The sequence below is a fragment of the Meleagris gallopavo genome, chromosome 2, assembly GCF_905368555.1.
Source record: "Meleagris gallopavo chromosome 2, MGAL_WU_HG_1.1, whole genome shotgun sequence".
Taxonomy (NCBI): Eukaryota; Metazoa; Chordata; class Aves; order Galliformes; family Phasianidae; genus Meleagris; species Meleagris gallopavo.
Window position 1 is genome coordinate 97,963,439 of NC_139405.1, and position 19,826 is coordinate 97,983,264.

General features: G+C 35.0%; 1 protein-coding gene across 5 annotated transcripts in view; it reads right to left on the reverse strand.

Annotated features, from left to right (window-relative positions):
- NBAS (NBAS subunit of NRZ tethering complex) overlaps nucleotides 1–19,826 on the reverse strand; it is a 160,455-nt gene that overhangs the window by 18,175 nt on the left and 122,454 nt on the right. For all 5 annotated transcript variants that reach the window (XR_014881627.1, XM_085218043.1, XM_085218042.1 and 2 more), the window contains 2 exons: nucleotides 7,635–7,774; nucleotides 183–327 (listed from right to left, as the gene is read on the reverse strand). Coding sequence is in view for 4 of the 5 variants with exons in the window: in XM_085218043.1 (XP_085074169.1) it covers nucleotides 183–327; nucleotides 7,635–7,774 (285 nt within the window). In the remaining variant the exon portion in view is untranslated. The remainder of the gene's footprint in view (nucleotides 1–182; nucleotides 328–7,634; nucleotides 7,775–19,826) is intronic.

Here is a 19,826-nt window from a genome sequence, read left to right on the forward strand (position 1 = left end):
CCCTCAGCCATGTCTTCTTAAGATGGAATGATTCCAACTCTCTCAGCCTCACTGCATGTATGTGTATCAGCCACCTAATCATGTTACTAGCTCTCCACTGGACTTGATCCAGTATGGATCATTCTGGTACTTGGGACCTCAAAACAGAACTCATATCCAGGATACTTTGCATTAAAACTTACCTCAACAGGAAGCTTGTACTTAGTGTCATACAAAGAACGGCAGATTTTCAAAATTTCATTTCCCATGCTGTCCTTTTCCTCAGGTGGGTATCTCTGCAGCATAACAATAACCAGTTTCACCCATGGATTATCATCTGCACATGATCTGCCCACAAAACACAAACAGATTTTTAATATGTATGTACAAATATATATACTTACACAGATGCACACAAACCCAATCAAGATCAGCAAGTCCAATCATCAGCCCGACCTACGAAGTCTCTCAACTGAACCATGTCCCTCAGTGTCACATCCACAGATCTTCTGAATACCTCTAGGGATGGGGACACTTGGGTAGCTTGTTCCAACACTTGGTAACCCTGTCTGTGAGAAATTCTTCCTCATTTCCAATCTAAACATCCCCTGGAACAACTTGAAAACACTTCCTATTACCTGTTACATGAGAAATGAGATCAACACCCTCTTTGCTGCAATCCTCCTTAGCCTCTTCTCCAGAGCAAACACTACTTCACTGCTCTTTGCACACACTCAAGCAACACAATATTCTTTATTAATATCCTACTGAGAGACCCAAAACCAAACACAAATTCATTCAGTATCATTGTTACAGAGTCAGTCTTAAACTAAAGGCAGAAATTAGATATACCTAAATTTTATCACGCATGCTGGCAAAGGCAACATTTACTATAAAGTTTAATTGCTGGAGCATTTCTTGGCCTACAGCTGCTATTTGCTAGGTCACAGAGATGTCTAGCTACTTTTGGCAGCGACAGGTGTACCTGCTAGGACTGTATGTACTGACAGAAAAGAGTAGCAGACCAAAGCTTTTAAACGAGAGCATGAAGGAATGCACCCAGATTGCCATTTTGCTAACATGAATTAATTTTGTTAATCCATTTCGATGCACCTCTAATACAGACTAAATCCATGCAGAGCAATGTAGATCAAGAACGTAAAGGCATATTAACACAGCCACTATGTTCATTTGTGAGTGAAATTTCAAAGGCACAAAAAGTGGTTTAAAAATCACCTGTCAATCTCTGGTCATTAATCATTTAACCAAGGAATTAAGATCTTTTTTTTGTTTGTTTTGAATAGGAAAAAAATCATAGAAGGAACAAATCTGGCAGGTTAGTCTTACTACTCACAGTAAATTAAGATACTTGTCCAGCACAAGTGGGAAGAAGCAGTGAAGTGCTGTGAAAGTGCTCCTTCTTAACGGTATTATTTAGCAGCAATTGTTGAAAGCAACATAATAAATATAACAGCAAATTGAGTCAAACAAATTGGTTGCTGACAAATACCAAGGAATAGGTCTGACAATTCAGGAGAGCACTGCTGCCGATATCTACTATTTCATATATACTTAAAAAAAAAAATACATCCACATGAAGCTGTCATTATATTCTAACACAAAGCCCAGACAGAGATTCTAGAAGCGGTTAACTTTGAATGCAAACTAAATGGAAGTCATTATTTTCATTCTTTTTGACAACTTAATTGAGCTTTTCCATCAGTCACAGTCACTGAACAAACTGCTGCCATGAGTCTGGCTGGAAGCGGCACAGCTCTTCTCCTCCCTTCCAACATGAAGGGTTGAACCCAAAGAAGCCAACTTATTTGACAAGCAGAACATGATGCACTTGATCTATGAACCCCCAATAAGGTCAGCAGAAGAAAAAAAGCACAACTCCATCTTTGCCACTGGCTAAATTAATAGCTCTTGCTATGTGATCCATCTCTTGCTTAAAGGCATGGAGAGTCATCATGAATTTCCATTTTTATAGCTGCTGCCTCCAGAGTACATTAAGAAAGAATTTTCCACTAGAAACAGAAAACAGAAATCACACTTGAAAGCACACTTAGAAATAGTTAGAAAGAAACAGAATACTCAGAAAAGTTAGAAATAATGAGAAAGATGCATCCCATAAATAAACCTGTATATGACAAGCCTAAGTCAAGCATCAGACAAATATATATTTATATAAAATTTATACAAATATAAAAGCTGACAGATAAGTATACTTTCTGAAAAATTTATTTTTCTTATAATTATTTTGAATACTACTAAGAAATAGACATTATCTGACATTTCTACATAAAAGATACAGACAACAAAAATCTGACTCAGAGGTAGAATTCAGTTTTCTTTTCTGAGTGTTACCTTTGTTCAACTATAGTTTAAAAAAAAAAGTTAATTACTATTTCCATGTTGAGATTTATTTCACAAACTTGAAATGAACGCTTTTGGTTTTTTTTGTACCAAACTAAAAATGTCTTCAGAGGAAAACTTTCCATCAAATTAAAAAAAGAAAAAAAAAGAAAAAAAATGAGTTCACTCAGCCACTGATCCCCCTAAAATCAGATCTTCTTATTTATATTTAAAACAAATATAAAAAATGCTTTTTGAATATAGGCATTCCAAAGACCCAGGCAGAGCTTCAATTACTGGTAAGCTTTTTTTTTTCCCCCCCCAAGACTCTGAAGTGCTTAAAATCACTTCTGAATATGAGATGCTGTGGCAGTAAAGCATAAATGCATAACATGAGTGCAAATATCAATATTTTTAAAAGTGCTGACTGAACAACTGAGCCATTTCCACTGGTTCCTCAGTCAATATGGCACAATATGATATGACAAGAACTATATACGTAGATGAAGAGTATTCTTTTGTCAGAGTGACAGACTGATCTTTCTTAGAGAAGACATTTTCTTTAGAAAAAGTTAAAAATGCTACTAAAAACATCCAAACTTCAGTTCTTTTACTTCTCTATCCTTCTGAGCCTTCATAAAACTTAAGTTTTATTTTTCAATTTTATATTCGATTATAAGTTATTTTCCATTAGCTGAAAGCCAAAATTTTAAGAATTCTGATGACTCAGACTTAAAATAGCGCAGTTCATACACGTATCATTACATCTACAATAAACAATCAGTTGGCAACAATGGCCTTCTTCTAATGCAGAGAAAAAGAAAGTAAGACCAAAAAAAGATTCTAATACACAGGGCTAAACAACTGGCATAATTGATTTCACTTCCCTTCTCTGCTTAACAGTTTCTTAATACAACTTGATTTAAAAAATGTGATTGCTGAAAAACCCATTCACTTGTTTAAAAGATCCTATTTTACTCCAACTGAGCAACCGAGGTTGGTTTTTCAGAAACCCAGGTGCAGAAACATTAAAAGAATAAAATAAAATCTATGCTGGTAAAGATACTTGAATGTTATTGACATGAAATATTCAAAAGAAACAAAAGAGAGAAGTACAAGTAATGCATGATGAAAAGATACCAGAGAAGAGCAGAAATCGCTGGCAGTCTTGTCAAAGATGCAGACATAAGAACATGATAATAATTGTCACTGACAACAGTGATAGAAGGTTCAGATAAAGAAGGCAGAAAGTAGCAAGGGTTTTGTTGCTATTGTTATTGTTTTGTTTTGCTTATTTCGTATTTTGATCACTGGTGGGCCTCATAACTACAACACAGCCTCTGATTCTCAGCTGCCACGAGTTATTCCAACATTTTCTAAGAAAAATAATTAAAATTAATAAAATTCAAAACAATTAAACTGAAATGTAAATTATTCACAGCAGAGTATAACAAGAGACAGTTACAAAAATCTGTCTACTTGACAAGAGCTTATAAAATGATTACTCTCTCATACTGAAGGACACTTAAGAGAGTTGTGTCTGATTTCTAAAAACCAATCAAACTTGAAGTGATAGGACTGAAGGTAGAATGGGAACAGAACATCATTACTGGAGCATTATTAACTGCTAAGGTTTTGAGTTCTCTCAAATTCATTTTGATGATAGCACACCAATTACAAAAGACAAAGATCAGTCCAATAGTGTTTCTGCACACCAAATATATTACTACTGTAGAAAAAAACACATTTCATACTCAAAATATTATATTTTGCAGCTTAAATTTAAATTTAGGTTAAATCCTTCTAACACATTTAATATTTACGCATTAAACACGATAAATACACACACCTAAACAAACAAAATTCCAAAACATACCTAACTGAGCCTATAGAACTAAGTGGAGGAAAAAAGATCATAGACTCATAGAATGGCCTGGGTTGAAAAGGACCACAATGATCATCTAGTTTCAACCCCCTTGCTATATGCAGGGTCACCAACCACCAGACCAGGCTGCCCAGAGCCACATCCAGCCTGGCCTCGAATGCCTCCAGGGATGGGGCATCCACAATCTATCTGGGACTTAAGATACTTACTTATAGCTATGATTATGCTGACTGCTATTAAAATATCATTAATTTTCTTTTTAAAGCACTAGTAGAGAGCTAGGAAGAAGGACTTTCAAGTCACAGTACATATTCCTTCTGATAAAGGATTTATAAAGCGCACAGTCTTATTGGTAGAAACAAAAGAGATAAGAGGAAAGCAATGAGAATATAAGAACAGAGAGACCCCGTGGGAGAGCAAGATGTTCCACCTTTGATGCATTTTTTTCTATTGGGACAAGTCCAAGCAGGAGAGAGAAAACTAAACAATCATTGAATTATCAGAAAACAATAAAATAAAGAATAAAGAAACTAGAGATGCAACATTCCTACTGAGAAAAGAACAACACTGAAAATGGGAAGTGGGCAAGAGAATTAAATCACTTTTTAAATATGCAGCCTCAATTCTCTTCTTCCCAAGCAGTGAAGAGAACAGATTGCAAGGTCCTTCCTATCTCTCAAGCAGAAAGAACAAAATAATGAAACAACAGTGGTAGGCACACTCTGCACAAACCACTTTGAAACAATAAACAAAGGAGAAAAAAAAAAAGAATAAACTTGTTTCCCATAGTATTAACATAACTGCTTCTTACCTAATCAAATTTGTTTTAATTTTTGGTAGTCTGGAGTTTCAGGCAAACTCAAGGAAATCTGGAAAATCAGAGCTAGTCTTCCTTTCCTTTGAATTAATGAATGTGAATTTAGTGCTGAGCTCAGGAAAATTCGTAATTTCAGCATGTAAATCACGTTACGGAATCATGAGTCAAGGATTCTTCACTAAGTGGCTACTATGCTACTACCAGTAGCTATTACTAGTGAAAGAGAAGGGGACAACTTCTCCTGAAGGGTCTCCAGTGCCTCCTGGCAAAGTTAAAGCTGTTAAGACATTGAAGTTTTAGTGATAATAAATTATATCAAAAGGTAAAAATAAATATGAAAATCTAATTGCAGCTTTGCATCTTGTACCTTAAAACTGCAGAGAGACAGGCTGGTCAGTCTTGCACTATACCTGGGAAGGAGATGAAGTATGTCTTCCTAGAAGCATTTCCAATCATATGAAGGACACAAAGATGACTGAGCTTAGTCAGCATTAACTTAAAAAGGGGCAATCATGCCTGAACAACCTGATAGTCTTCTACAATTAAATGACTGGTTTGGTGGATGACAGCTGACATTACACACCTGCATTTATCAGGGTTTCAGTACTGTCTCTCATGGGCAAACTGATGAAGCATGGGCTAGATAAGCAGATAGTGAAGACTCAAAACCTGGTTGTTAACATTGGCACAAGTCCTTTTTGGAGACCAATGATCATCTGCGCACCCCAGAGATACTGGGTTCAGTACTCAGACTTCTTAATGGAAGGTCAGGATGGCAATGGAACAGAGTGCACTCTTGTGAAGTTCATCTTAGGTATTTTCAAGACTCCAGCAAAGCATTGACCTTAGGCAGCCTGCTGTAGCTGACCCTGCTTTGAGCAGACGAAGGAAGAAAGAATTTTCAGGGATCCCTTCTGACCTCAACTGTTGTTAACAGCATGACAATCACAGAATCACACATATTAGTTAATGAGTTTATTTTTCCTCTTGTACCTTACCTTATCCGAGCTACACTGATTTCTTTATGTGAAAACTGTGACTAAACATGTAAGAGCTATACTTACTACTTAAAACCCTAAATACTTTATAATACAGTTGTTCTTAGTATTTTGTACCAGTGTTCAGACTTCACAGATTTTGGAACTAAGATGCATCCCACCTCTAAAACTTAATCCGCCGTTTGCAGTGAATGCAAACAATATTTAATCATTAGTCTGTTCTCTCTTCTTCATTTGAGGAAGAGAGCCTGAAGGAACAGTACACCAACTGGGAGATAAAAGTAAATAATTCTTAATATCTTCTGCTACAGAACAGTAGGCAAAAACATCTACTTATAAAAGTTCTCTCTAATCTTTCTTTCACTATTGAACGAAGTTTGGTTGATCCAGCATACTGGGAGGCATCAAATTTTTCAATTACAATTAAAACAAAACTAAGAAGGAAAGTTGGGATATGAGTTTGTGACAGATATACAGTAGTCCTAATAATTTTTTAATGCAATGAAGAAAAGTTTTAGCTTATAAAACTGTCATAAATGATTTATCAAAACTATCATCCAGAAATTGCAAACAAAATGCAGGCTTGAAGGTGAGTAACCTTTCCAGATTAGTTTCTAATGGACTAGTTCTCTCCAAGTACACAAAAGAATTATCATTCATAAACAGCTAAGTCTGAACTTTTCTGACAAATCAATGCACATAAAAACTTTGAGGAGTGTGGTGCCCACACTGAAACAGGATGCAATTGATGACCCAAAGTTATCCAAAGGATGCATCATTTAATGCCTCTAGCCTAACTACGGCCAGATGAAACATGGCATATCATGTTGACTAGCCAAAAAGTATACTACTGTTACTGCTCTCCTTGAAGGATATATGTGACTGTTGCCTCTATATTTTAACATAGAATTGTACAAATCCTTGTATCTTAGAAGTCAGCATCAGTTATAAAAAAGTGCAGCAAAAATTACAGCCTAGATGTTTCAAATGAACTATTTTAATAAAAACCCATTTTGATCGGTGCAGTGCTGAAATTTCAAATAATTATCATTTGAACTGGTGGGTTAGTATTTTCCAGCTATGTCTGCCTTAGGATAAATTCTTTACTTACGAATATTTTTTCAGAGATAAAAAAGTAACAGATTACAAATAAAGAAACGATATATGATACGATATGCTTGGTATCATTATCCTCATAGACATTCTACAGCCTACCACATCTGAACGTTAGCTTTCCTAACTTTTCTGAAGAGAATAACTTTGAGTAGAAGAAAAATTCTGAACTTCCTGTTCTTTTTATGGATTTTCTATGTATTGCCAAAAGTAAAATATGCAAATCTAAGTTCAAGTACTTGAAGAAATCTCCAGGGCAATAGTTGAGGCAATAGAATTATTCTATTTCCACCATGATGCACACTAGACACCTTCTACTAGAAACCAATTCAATTCCACTTTAAATAAACAACCAATTTTTCCCCAAAATGTTATTTCCAAGGATCACACTTCTCTTAACCATTTTTTGATTCACTGACTGAAAAATACTTGGTATTACCAAGCAACAATATTTAGGGTTTCTATAGTTTGAAGAAATGCTCACCCGCTGCTCATTTCCATAGGTGGCCAAGCTTGAAGGAGTAAAACCAAGTGCTGAAACTCAGATGGTTTGTGACTAGATTCCAGAAGTCTCAGGAACAATTCACACCTTTTTTCTTCACTTTCAATATCTGCTATCTCTACCTGAAAGAAAACATTTTAAAATTAAGGATTTAAAAGCAATAAGCTATCTGTGGAGGACATCAATATTGTAAAATAATGCAGGAACACAGCCAAAGTCTTCACAGAAAGCCATTTTCTTACCTCTCATTTTCAGTTATATGCAAGTAAAACAGGAAAGCAAATAAACAACAAGAAATTACTTAGGCACACATTCTTAGAATAATATATCTCTAAAGTAGATTCATTGATTAGTTCTCAAGAGTCCTACATCTGTGTAAAAAAAAATTCCTTACATTTCCTTTTCTCTTTACATATATATATATATACACACATGCAGTTTTATGTAATAAGCATGTCCAATACTCCTGTAACCTCCTATTACTCTCCGTTATCTATGAGAATTCAATGGTTTTATTTGAGTTTGCATCACCTAATCTTTAGTCTCAGAAGAAGGAGTATTGGAAGATTACTTCAAATTCATTTTCTCAGTGAAGAACTTTTGCTGACAAACACTGCAGTATTTATCTGTGTAGGTATTTAAGATTAAGAAAGACAAAAACCCCAGTCTCCAGACAGCTCTGTCTCAGGAACAAGTGTCCATCTACATTCAAAATATGCAGCTGCTGTCAGAATTGGAATGCTCTTCAGCTGATAACAGGTTCTATTACAGATAATTACTGCCTGCAGTTTGCATGGTAAAAAAAATGTGCAAGGCAAAAGGTCTGAGCACTGAAGAAAGGTTGCTGTATATGAGAACCAACTTGAGACTGAATGAGAAGCAACTTATATTCTGAAGTGTGGGTATCACACCTTTGTGGCTTTCACAAATGGAATAGCTATTGTTTGCCTGACATATGTAAGTTCTTATAGTTAAAAAATAATTTGTTACAATAACAAGGTTGCTTTCTTTCTTTTAATACATTCTAACACTGATTTTTTCCTCCAAACTTTCAGGATATATAAACCGCCTTAGTTTTATCCTATAATTCAACTGAAGATACATAGCATTAAATGTTAAAATTTTTGTTTTAGCCCAAGTATTTCTAAGACTTCAAACATGAGTGAAGTTTTCCTCAGTTCTACAGCTACTTTAAAAGATTGAAGTTCTTATTCCCATCTTCTCAAACTGACTCTGATATATCAAGGACAAGTTTTTCAAAAGAGGTTGGAAAACAAAGATTACTGATGCATTTATTGAGTTGCCTACACAAACTTATGACTTTAAAATATTTAGTGTTGAAAACTTTACTTCTTTCTCCAGGGTATGTCTGAAAGTACTGCATACTAAAACGTTTTAGACAGCAGACATACGTTACCCAATTATAGTATCCCTCAATTCCATCTATACTTCCTCGGGTGAAACAAAACTATACTAAATATTTAAATCACAAGGCTGAAAAGAGAAGGGAGAATGGGAATGCGTAAAAGGGACATAAGACATCCTAACCTCTAAGGATCAATAATATTTAGCAACTTAGCAAATGACTTACTAACTAGACAACAGAATCTCTCACATGCATTCATCTGTCCTCCAATTCCTTTTTCAGACAACTGATCTTTTAGATCAAAGAGATAGCATTACAGATGGTCCACTGAGTATATTTTAGGATATTGGAGCAAGTAGCATGTTACTTCAGAACACAGACTGAATGTTAAATCTCTACAATTACAGATATAAGAACGAAAACGGCACAGAAAGTATCAGTATTAAAAGATGAGATGAACTATCACAGAAATGGAGCCACTGGCAATAGAGAGCAGATCACAGCAGATCGAATATCCTATTCAACAGGAACTGAATTCCTATAATTTGGCATAAAGATCAGTTTAGATTAATTAACCTCATGAAAAATGTAACATTATAATACAGTGTTTTGGACAGCTGGATCCTTGCAACATATTGCTTACAACAACACCTATTAATGTGATCAAAACAAATTTTGAAAAACTATCCTATTCTCAAATACTGTGTGCATTTCTGACACGCTTCTTCCTATGCTGGCTTCCTTACACGTGCCTACATTTCTCACTTAAAGTAATAAAAACTTAAACACTGTAGAATGTTCACTTTAAGAAAAAACTATTCAAAAATCACTTTTCATATGTTGTTTTAAATGCATGTCACTTCTATTCACTGTGAATCAGGTGAGATTTAGAAAGCAGCAACACAAGGAGCAGCAAGTGTGTGTGCTTCAAGACCGAATGTGATCTAGAATGCAGCACTTGAGGATAAAGGAAATGGAAGGTTAATGAAAGAGTGAAATTGAAAGTACTCAAGTACTGAAGGACAGATGACAAGTACACTTATCTTCAGGAAAGAAAAAAGACTAGCTTTATTCTACCTAAAATTTCTCATCCTGCCTTCCTTTTGTGTCTCTGTTTGTTTGTTTGTTTTTTTTTTCATCTTCACAGCATCTCGTGCTTCTGGTACACATATTAGTCACTCCTACACTCCACATACATCTGCATTTAAACGAAGTTTTAGGATCATTTCACTCATCTGACAAAGTGATTATTAATAAATATAATTTTCTTGTAAAAGAAAAGCTAGGATTTAGGTGTAAATTTATGTATTACATCAGAAATGCATAAAAATTTGCAACAATTTCACGGAGTCAAATATCCAAGGAATACTTTTAAAATGTACACCTTAATTGAAAACATCATCAAATACTTGCTAATTCTGCAATGACCGTGTACACATTTCACATTATGTGTGAAATGCACCTTTTCTAAAGCAGCTGTATTTAATCTGTGTGAATGGCTTCACAATCAAGATAACTGAAATCTATGATACGCCCACAAGAATGGCTAGAAAAATCCTAGTAAGCAGGAGATCAACATTATGTACCAGAGACATAGAAAACAATAAAACATTACAGCACAGACATCATCTGCTATAAAGTAAATCAAGGCATTTTCCCTAAATATTTTCCACATGGCTTTCAACTTTTAATGACAGGATACCTTCACCAGTCTCTAATTCTTTCATTAAGGTTCTCCAGAAATAAAAATTACAATCAAACCACAGAAACAGACAGTTCTGTGCAACAAGAAAACAAGATTTTCAAGCACTGCACTGACATGAGTGTTGGCTTTTTTACATGAATAGATTATACAGAAATACACGTATATGAGAGCTGCTCTGAAAGCATTGTCTCTTACTTTATTAGGTTGATCCATGACCTCAGAGGTGGATGTTGGTGGTATGGCAGCAGAGGCAGAACCTTCTCACCAATAATCCATTATATTTTGTTGCTGTGTGACAGATAGTAACAGAGGGGCACTCTGGCAAAATGGTGTCTGACATGGAAGTGTAGATGAAACAAAGCTGTGTTACAGAACTCCTCCATGCAGAAATAAATGGTAATCATTAACATTCATCAATTCTTGCTGAACTTTCATGGAGATCAAACAGTGGATGTGAGCACAGTGGGGTGGCGGGTGGTGAGTTTCAGCAAGGGCGACAGTGACAGTGGTCACCTCTGCTGGTCTGATTCTTACAAGGGCAGCATGCAGGCTCTTGTTCATCGCTGGCAAACAATGCATAGCTAATGGTGGTGACCATGCTGAAAAGTAGTGTTTTGTAGCTGAGAATCTGCTCTCTTAGATAGTGTCATTGTGCTCTTTGTATCTCTTTTAAGTTCCACATAAATAAATAGGAGGCACTATTTTGGAGCAAGCTACACATATACACAGACACAGAAAAACAGAGGAAGCAGCTACTTCACACAACTGAGAGAACATGCTCTGTGTTAAAAGGCAAAAATTTTATCTTAAAAGAGCAAAAGCTAGCTGAAATGAAGTTACCAAGGTTACAGTTAAGCCTGTCACCTTGTAATAGCACAGCAAGACAGCAGAGACATTAAAAATTCCATTTAAACTGAACGTTCTCTTTTCAGTGACTCTGAATGAGCAATTCAGATGGCTCTAAAGCCTGTAACACAACAACGCACTGCATTTCTAGCAGCATAGTCATTTTCAATGCCATGGTAATAATATACTGTAAATCCTATCCCTCGACTTTTCAATTAAAAAAAATCTAAAACATTCAAAGGTTACATACAGATAACCTGCCATGAAAGGCTCAGACCTCTTGTAGTACAAAGGCCTGGAAAGAAGAATCTGTCACTAAACAGATTAATGACGCTTACAGAAAGGTTGCAAAGAGTACACTAGAAATTCAGATAATACATAAAGAATATAAGAGAGAAACAAGCGGAAAAGGAAAGCAGGGTTTTCAGTTTTAATAACAGATTTTTCCACTACTGCCTTGACTTCCCTCAGTTCTGTGTCTTCTCTTTGGCAATGTAACACAGCTGGCTGTATATCTTAAAAGGCTGCACAAATATTCTCCACAGGGGGAAAGTCAATTAGGGAAATTAATTTTAGAAACAATGCTCATGATACCTTATAAAAAGAAATACAAATTAAATAAAATTGAGCCTCATTTTAAACGATTAACATACAGAATTTCACTATTAACAAGGGACTACATATGCTTAAAATCAAGAAAACAAACATCTGCATAATGCTAATGTTTCTTAAAAAAAAAAATCAGGAAATTAACAAAGGAAAATACAGGCTATACAAACAATACAGAATATGCAACCATCGCTTAAAACTGCACTAGATCCTACCAGATCGAGTTTTTAGAAGACAAAATAGGGATAGGAAAAGGGAATGGTTTCAAAATAAGAGAGGAGATGCAGGTTAGATGTTAGGAGGAAATTCTTTACTCAGAAAGTGGTGAGGCTGCCCAAAGAATCTGATAATGATCCATACCAGGAAGTGTACAAGACCTGGTTGAATGAGCCCTGGGCAGCCTGATCCAGTGGCTTGGCAACCATGCCCATGCAAGGGGGGTTGGTACTGGATGCCCTTAAGGCCCTCTCCAACCCAAACTGTTCTATGATTCTATTATTTTTTTGCATCTCTGAGCTTACTCACACAACACACCACATAGAATTATGCAGCTTTTAGCCATTAAAACCACTATTTTTCCTCAGGTGTTTATGATCTTCTTATTAGCAGCAGATCATGAGATTTGAGATAGAGTACATATAATCATTCATTCTCCCACAGGTAAAGTCTTCAATTTACTCTCACCTGCAAATCATAAGAAAGCACTTCACAATGATGATATATATACATATATTTTTTGCTGGAGTCCAGTTATTTATCAAACAGCTGTCCACAATATCTTAGCTCTGAAATCACCTTGCTAGTAGGACATTATATAACAGAAGACTCCTACAAGCTTTTAAAACACTTTGTTTTATACATAAAATGTGAAGTATATGGGTATGAGTGCTTTTACTGCTTAAAAGAAAAAAAAAAAAAAGATTTTGATGGTTGGGATACTTGTAGTCAATCCTACAGCAGACAATCTTGGCAAAAAAACATACCCTTTATCTGACTCCAGGCATACTGAGTAATCCTGGAATGCACATTTCTTATACTCAGTATTGGAAAGAAAAAAATATGCACTTAAAATACCTCCTCTAAAAACATCAAAGTATTCTGCCTGAGGAAAGTCTTTGGAAGACTTATCTAGCTTTCTTCCCTTACAGATTCAATGTATCAGATGTCCAACATGTTGAAACTTTTACCCCTCGCAATACACAAAGTTTTGCTTCATCTTTTTCCATATATTTATTACTGCTTTGCAGAGATTCGTTATGCATGACACACATAAAAATGCGTAAACATGAAAAGTTGCCTCAAAAGTTTGTTCTACCAGCTTTAAGAAACTTACGATGATACTCTGAAGAAAGATAAGGTTAAATAAAGCCATGGGACATCTCACATGACTGATAAAGATAACTTCTGGCATGGCAGTCCACAGGTTTGGTTGTTTAGTTCAGTACATTATCTCACTTTTGAAAGTGAAGTTAGTTTAAATCAGTATTTACAGCAACAGTGCTATGTTGCTGTATCTAAATTGTGTCCCAGAGGCATAACTATCCACTGTATGTTGTTCTCCTAATCCTAAAGGACAGACATCTGATAGAGTTGTAAAATGCTTTACTGCTTAAACTGTATTATTTGAACTGACAACTTGGCTGGTAACCTAGAGACTATTTTGTTTAAGAAAACGGAAGCGCTAATAAAAAGATCCACCAAAAAATCACTCAATCCAATCTTCTCCTTCCCCAAGTTAAAACAAAACAAAACAAAAAAAAGCTGCCTGTTCATGTATTAGAATGGTGAACAGGAAAACTGAAGCAGACATACCTCCACCACATTCTTCCCAACAAATTCTGTTCAGCATATTACTTTTTATTTTCTTAAGCACGACAAAGCTATGGTTTTCAACAATAGATTTTATCCTGTTCTAACATTCTAAGAAATAATTGATATGGATGTTTATAACCGAAGAACTGAGCTGTAAAAATCGGAAAAATATTTTCCTTCATAGTAAGTATTTGTACATTGAGAAAACCTACATTCATGCTAAAATCAACTCTCTGTATTAAAAGCGAAGATATTTATGGTTTCCAACAGCCACAACTAAAAACTACTGATCTACGTGATTATAAAGTTCATTTTACTACATCCACCAGATTGTAAATATCTCAAAATATGTTCCTGTTCATCACTGTCATTTAAGTTTGAATTAATATGCAATTAAAAATAGAAACATTAAACATGCATTTGAATAGTTCCTTCCTGCTACACTATATTCTCAATTTGTTTGGACTCACTTGTAAAACGCATTAAGTTTTTACTTATGCACTTCACTACAACCTCTAGGGGTAGAGACTTCATCCATACTGCATTTTAAGATAATAAGCAGATCTGACATAAAAGGTTTTACTTGGATTCCAGATCAAGAAAGCTGATGCTACAGCTTGCTTACAATCATCAGAAAGGACTTCATATGATTTACAAACGCTGACTGATAACAATCTGATAGAATTCTGTAATGTAATGATTAGCATTTCTATGCTGTTAACCTATTCCTGAAGTTGTTAAAGGTCAGGCTGGATAGGGCCCGGGGCAATCTGATCTAGAGGTTGGCAGCCTTGCCACGGCAGGGAGGTTGGAATGGGATGCTCTTTAAGGTCCCTTCTAACTCAAATCGCTCTGTGATCCTAGGACATGAAGTTACCAAGTTAAACAGATATTTAAAAGTGTCTGTATACACACACACATGCTATATGAATATATATATATATTTTATACGTATATGCATACATAGATTATAGAAGTATATGAATATGAAAACAAGTGTTAAAAATTGCCAGTGAAAAACAGGCAGAAGTGTACTGAAATCAGACAACTACTGTCCCTGCAAAGGTATGATGAGGAGCTTTTAAAGGCTATTAATTATTTCATTTGCTTCAGAGTGAAGATGAGAGACATCCCCTATCAACCATCATACTAGACACTTGTAAGAAAACACGAACATATTGAAACATCTTATTCTAAACCTTCGTATCCCAAAGCGACAGTAAATACTTTTAATACTTTTAAATACTTTTAAGGACAAAACCGTAAGTGATGCTGCCCCCAGCAAACTATCAGCATTTCATTATTTCTAAGCTAGGTGTCTTTAAGAAGAAATCTTTTAGGCTGTGATTGAGAGCAAAATCTTCAGAGACAACAGAATCAGGCTGAGAAAAGTAGCAAAATGTGAAGAATCATCCACCACGTTATTCATCCTTCCTGTCTACCAGTGTGCAAGAGCAATCAAAAAAATACAGCTGAAAGCATGAGAATGAACAGTTTACACTAGCTGATTAAAGGCAGGTTAGAAGACCTTGTATATAGTCAGAAGAGATTAAAAGGTTAAAAAAGAATAAACTACCCATCTTTTTTGTATGTCAATGGAATTCAAAAATCCCTCAGAGAAGGAAAAGCAGGGCAGTACTTACTATTCTTTTACCTTAATCTGGATGCAATATTTTAATGAACAATACACTAACCTCTATACATAATTTCATCCAATAATTTTGCACTAAAATCATCTGTTTAAGCCAGAATGCTTCCTAAAACATGCAGTTTTTTCATTTCAGTAAACAAGTTTAATTTGTAAACAAGCCAATAGCTTTCAGTTAAATATTTTCCTGGTAAATTATCTCCATCTACCTGTGGGAAATATTTCAAAGTAGTGCTTGACAACACATAGAGCTGCTTCTTCTTCCTATTACTAATTAACCTCCTCTGACTACCTAGAGATGAGGAGAATACTGGATTAAGTTTCAAATGTATGCTACCTTTTCTTATTTCATGTCTGTTTTTCAGCCCCTGTGGTACTTAGAATAGACTAGCTTGAATCCTGATCTGAACCTGCACTGACTTCTTTATGTACTTGCACACTGTGACAGTGTGCTTGCCCTGTATTCATCTCCCCAATCTTTCAGTATGACCATCTCACCCAATGCCCATGCTCGGCAGCTGAGGGTCAACTGCAAGGCTCTGCAATCACAATACTGGTTATTGTCTGCCTGAAAACAGACATTGGGGAACTCATGGGAGAGACTATGTGCAAACACCTTGCTCAACAGCCGAGGGCTAACAATATGCCCACTGAGATCAGCCAGTAAACAGTACGACAGAGTCAAACATCTTACCCCATATAAAGTGAGCAACCCAGGAGCTCCTTGTTTGTTTGTTCGAAAGTATTTTGGACATTTAATCTACTCTCTGGTTCTATTGACTTCTCTCACATATAACCAAATTCAATGATATTGAACTATAATTAGCAAGTCACCACTGAAATGGCCATGATTTCAAACGCTGTTAGTAACGATTGTTAACTGAAGGAAAGAAAAAAATCAAGCCTTTTAATTCTCTTTCCTTGAACTGAAAAACAAACAAAATGGAGTTGAAATTAGATACCTTATAATCTGCATCTGCTTTGTGTTTCTATAAGGACTGCTCCAAATGTAACATCTCCTATTTTATTATGTAGGTCCACAATGCCAGAAGCAGACATTGATGTTATGATAGTAGAGGCTGAACCTTCCCACCAATATCCCATTATATTTTCTTGCCGTGTGGCAGATGGCAGAAGAAGAGTAAGGGAGTCTGACAAAATGGCATCTGACATTCAGCAAGCATCAAAGAATCTCAATGGGTGCAATTTTTTCTGCACAGAGGATTTCACATCTTTGTTTCATCTGCATTTTCCTGTCAGACATCAGAAATACCGAGGAACTTCTGACAAACTGATTTATATATTGTTTAATTCCTTATCTGTTTGATATGTAGATCACTAATTCCTAAGAAACGCATACAGATTCACTAAGCACAAGTGCATTGCCTAACACATAAAAAATGTCTAACTTGTGTAGTAAATAAAATCCATTCATTTATATTCTGCAGGAGATTGTGTCATAATCTGCAAATACATTTCAGCAGAAAGAAAACCTCTTAAAACTGTACCTAAATATAAGGAGAAAGAAGAGAGGAAAAGAAAGATACTAATGAACAATGACAAAAAATATGAAAAGATGTATATATCTAGCTACCTAACATTGAACGGGACATGATTAACATATATATGATTTAAAATACGCATTGACTAGATGTCAGTTAATATGCAAAAACTGGAGTCTGCATATAGCAGACTATGTAGCACAAGGGAGTTAAAAAGATGCAAGTCATTTTAGTTGTAAGCGCCAGTTATCAATCACTGTTTCATTTTCATAACCTAGGTATAAAGATACTCTTCATTTATAGCATAAAGGGTGATAGATAAGGGATGCAAAATTTTAACAAGACTTTAATCTTCAAATATTACTTTTACATTTAAGCTGTTAAATTAGCATCAGCCATTTCTCCCCATTATGCCAAGTGTCTCTTCAGTTTACATTTTCTGATTATCACTACCATTAAAAAGCAGTGCATGCACAAGTTCCCAGCTTTCAACTGTGTGTATAACTTCTGACTCAATAAATCAGTCTGTAATTCTAGCTAATAGAGGAAAAATTATGTTAAAACTGTTTTCATGTAAACAAAAACTTGCCAAAATTAATGCTTTCAAAATACCGTCCAGCATATAGACTAAACTGACAAGTTAAAACAGGTATTTTTAAAAAGAGTAACACACATTAAACTAAAACACCTGCCTTTAGGAATAGCAGGTTGTTGACACTGAAATATGACATTAAGTTGGAGTCAGTATCTATTAAAAAAAAAAAAAAAAGGACAGTAGTGCAAGTTTCCTCTACCATTTATCCATATTTATGACTTGGACCAAGAGCATTTAAGGTGACAAGTGGACGGATACCACAAAATTATTTAAGCTGTGCAAACTTAAATAAATGAGTAAGTCTGTTACAGCCACAGAACTAATTTGAAACACTACATAGCACCATAAAACTGTCATACAAGATGAAGTTACGTAAGCGCTGCAAATGGTTGAATGTGATGTAGTCATCCTCACAGCAGTAACTGCAGTTATAAGTAAGCTCTTGTGCAGGAACAGAAACAATATATTTAGATTTATAGAGCTATGAAAAAGAAAAAAACATGAAAATGGCATATTAATATAGAATGTTGTGGTGATACCTCCCAAAACTTGAATTTTTAGAGAAAAAGCCCTACTAGCTACATACATACAGACAAATTGCCTACATACATAATTTATCAAAGACGACTAAAAAAGTAACTACTTCATGTTTAAAAAAAGTCTCATACTTCTAATGAATATGAACTACTAGAAATGCCTATCAAGCACTGTTCAATGAATAGCTGACAGGAGCTCCTCAGATGATAGTTCACAGACCTAAGTCAATCATACATTTAACTGAATGAGACTGTTTGAAAAAAAAAAACAAACATGGCATCAACAGATAGTAACACATTAATTTAAAATATTGATAAAATAAGGCCTAAAGAGAAATGGTTTTACAGTTCATACTGTTCATAAGACTTTTAACATCTCTGAATGGAAACCAATGAAGAACTTTTTCCACTAGCAGGAAAAAAAAGGTTCAGAATCAAATGGTAAAGGGTAGAATTTCTGATAATTTTACGACTGCTTCTTTGCTTGCATAAATTAATTGATGCTTTCAGGGGAGTGCATCATCAAAACAGGAACATGAGACTCACTGAATGAAATTCCATGACTTCTGATTAATGTACAGCTGAATTCAAAAGTGCAATTACAATGCTTGGATTCATAAGCATGTACCATTAATTTCCACAAAGACATCACATTCTTTCTCTAATTATTTATTTTCAGGAGGTATACTACATACCACAGTGGGATTGGATGGAGAGAATTATAGTCACAGACACAGAAAACATTTTAGATGAAATAACAGGACTGGAATGCTTTAACCAAGCAACAGAAAGAAAAAAAAAAAAACACATGGCAAAGTACCTAATTAGTAGGCTTTGATTTTCTGAATTTTGCTATCCTACAAAACACAGGATAACATTACATATAAAATCACAAAGAGGCAAAAATCCTTCCACTGTGCCAGTATTTTCTGCCTTCAATGCCACAAATTTAGCAAGTGACAACGTAAGGCTGCATTACAGTCCACCCACATATTTCTTTGCTACATAGTAAGAATTAATATGTCACTAATGAGCTTTTAATTTTTGTGAAAGTGAGATAAAAGCACATCATGCCTTTTTAAAAAAAAAAAAAAATTTCCATTTATACCTCCATTACTAGAGAACTATCACAGAAAGTGAATTACCCTACGTGGTACCAACTCCAGAGCCTGTTTATCCTCCTCTAAAACAACTGCAGCAGCCACAGTACCATTCTGTTCAAAGCTTGCATAGGAAACCATCACATTCACTCAAGTAATACTGTTTGTCTCTTCAATTTGTCTTATCCATTTTATTTCTGCAGTTAATTGAAAATGATTCATTTGCATTCTAAAGTATTTAATCAATCATATGCACCACAGTTTGTGTTCCCAAAAAACATTTCACATGTTGTCACATGGAAAAATTGCATCTGCAAGATGTGGAAATTAGTGTTTTAAAATATTAATTAAAACTTGAAGTTAATTTATTAAACCTAATTTTATGCATTTTTAATAGAGAAACAATGTCTCTAGAATTATAAACATCAATAAATTTACTCCAAGATGATAGGATT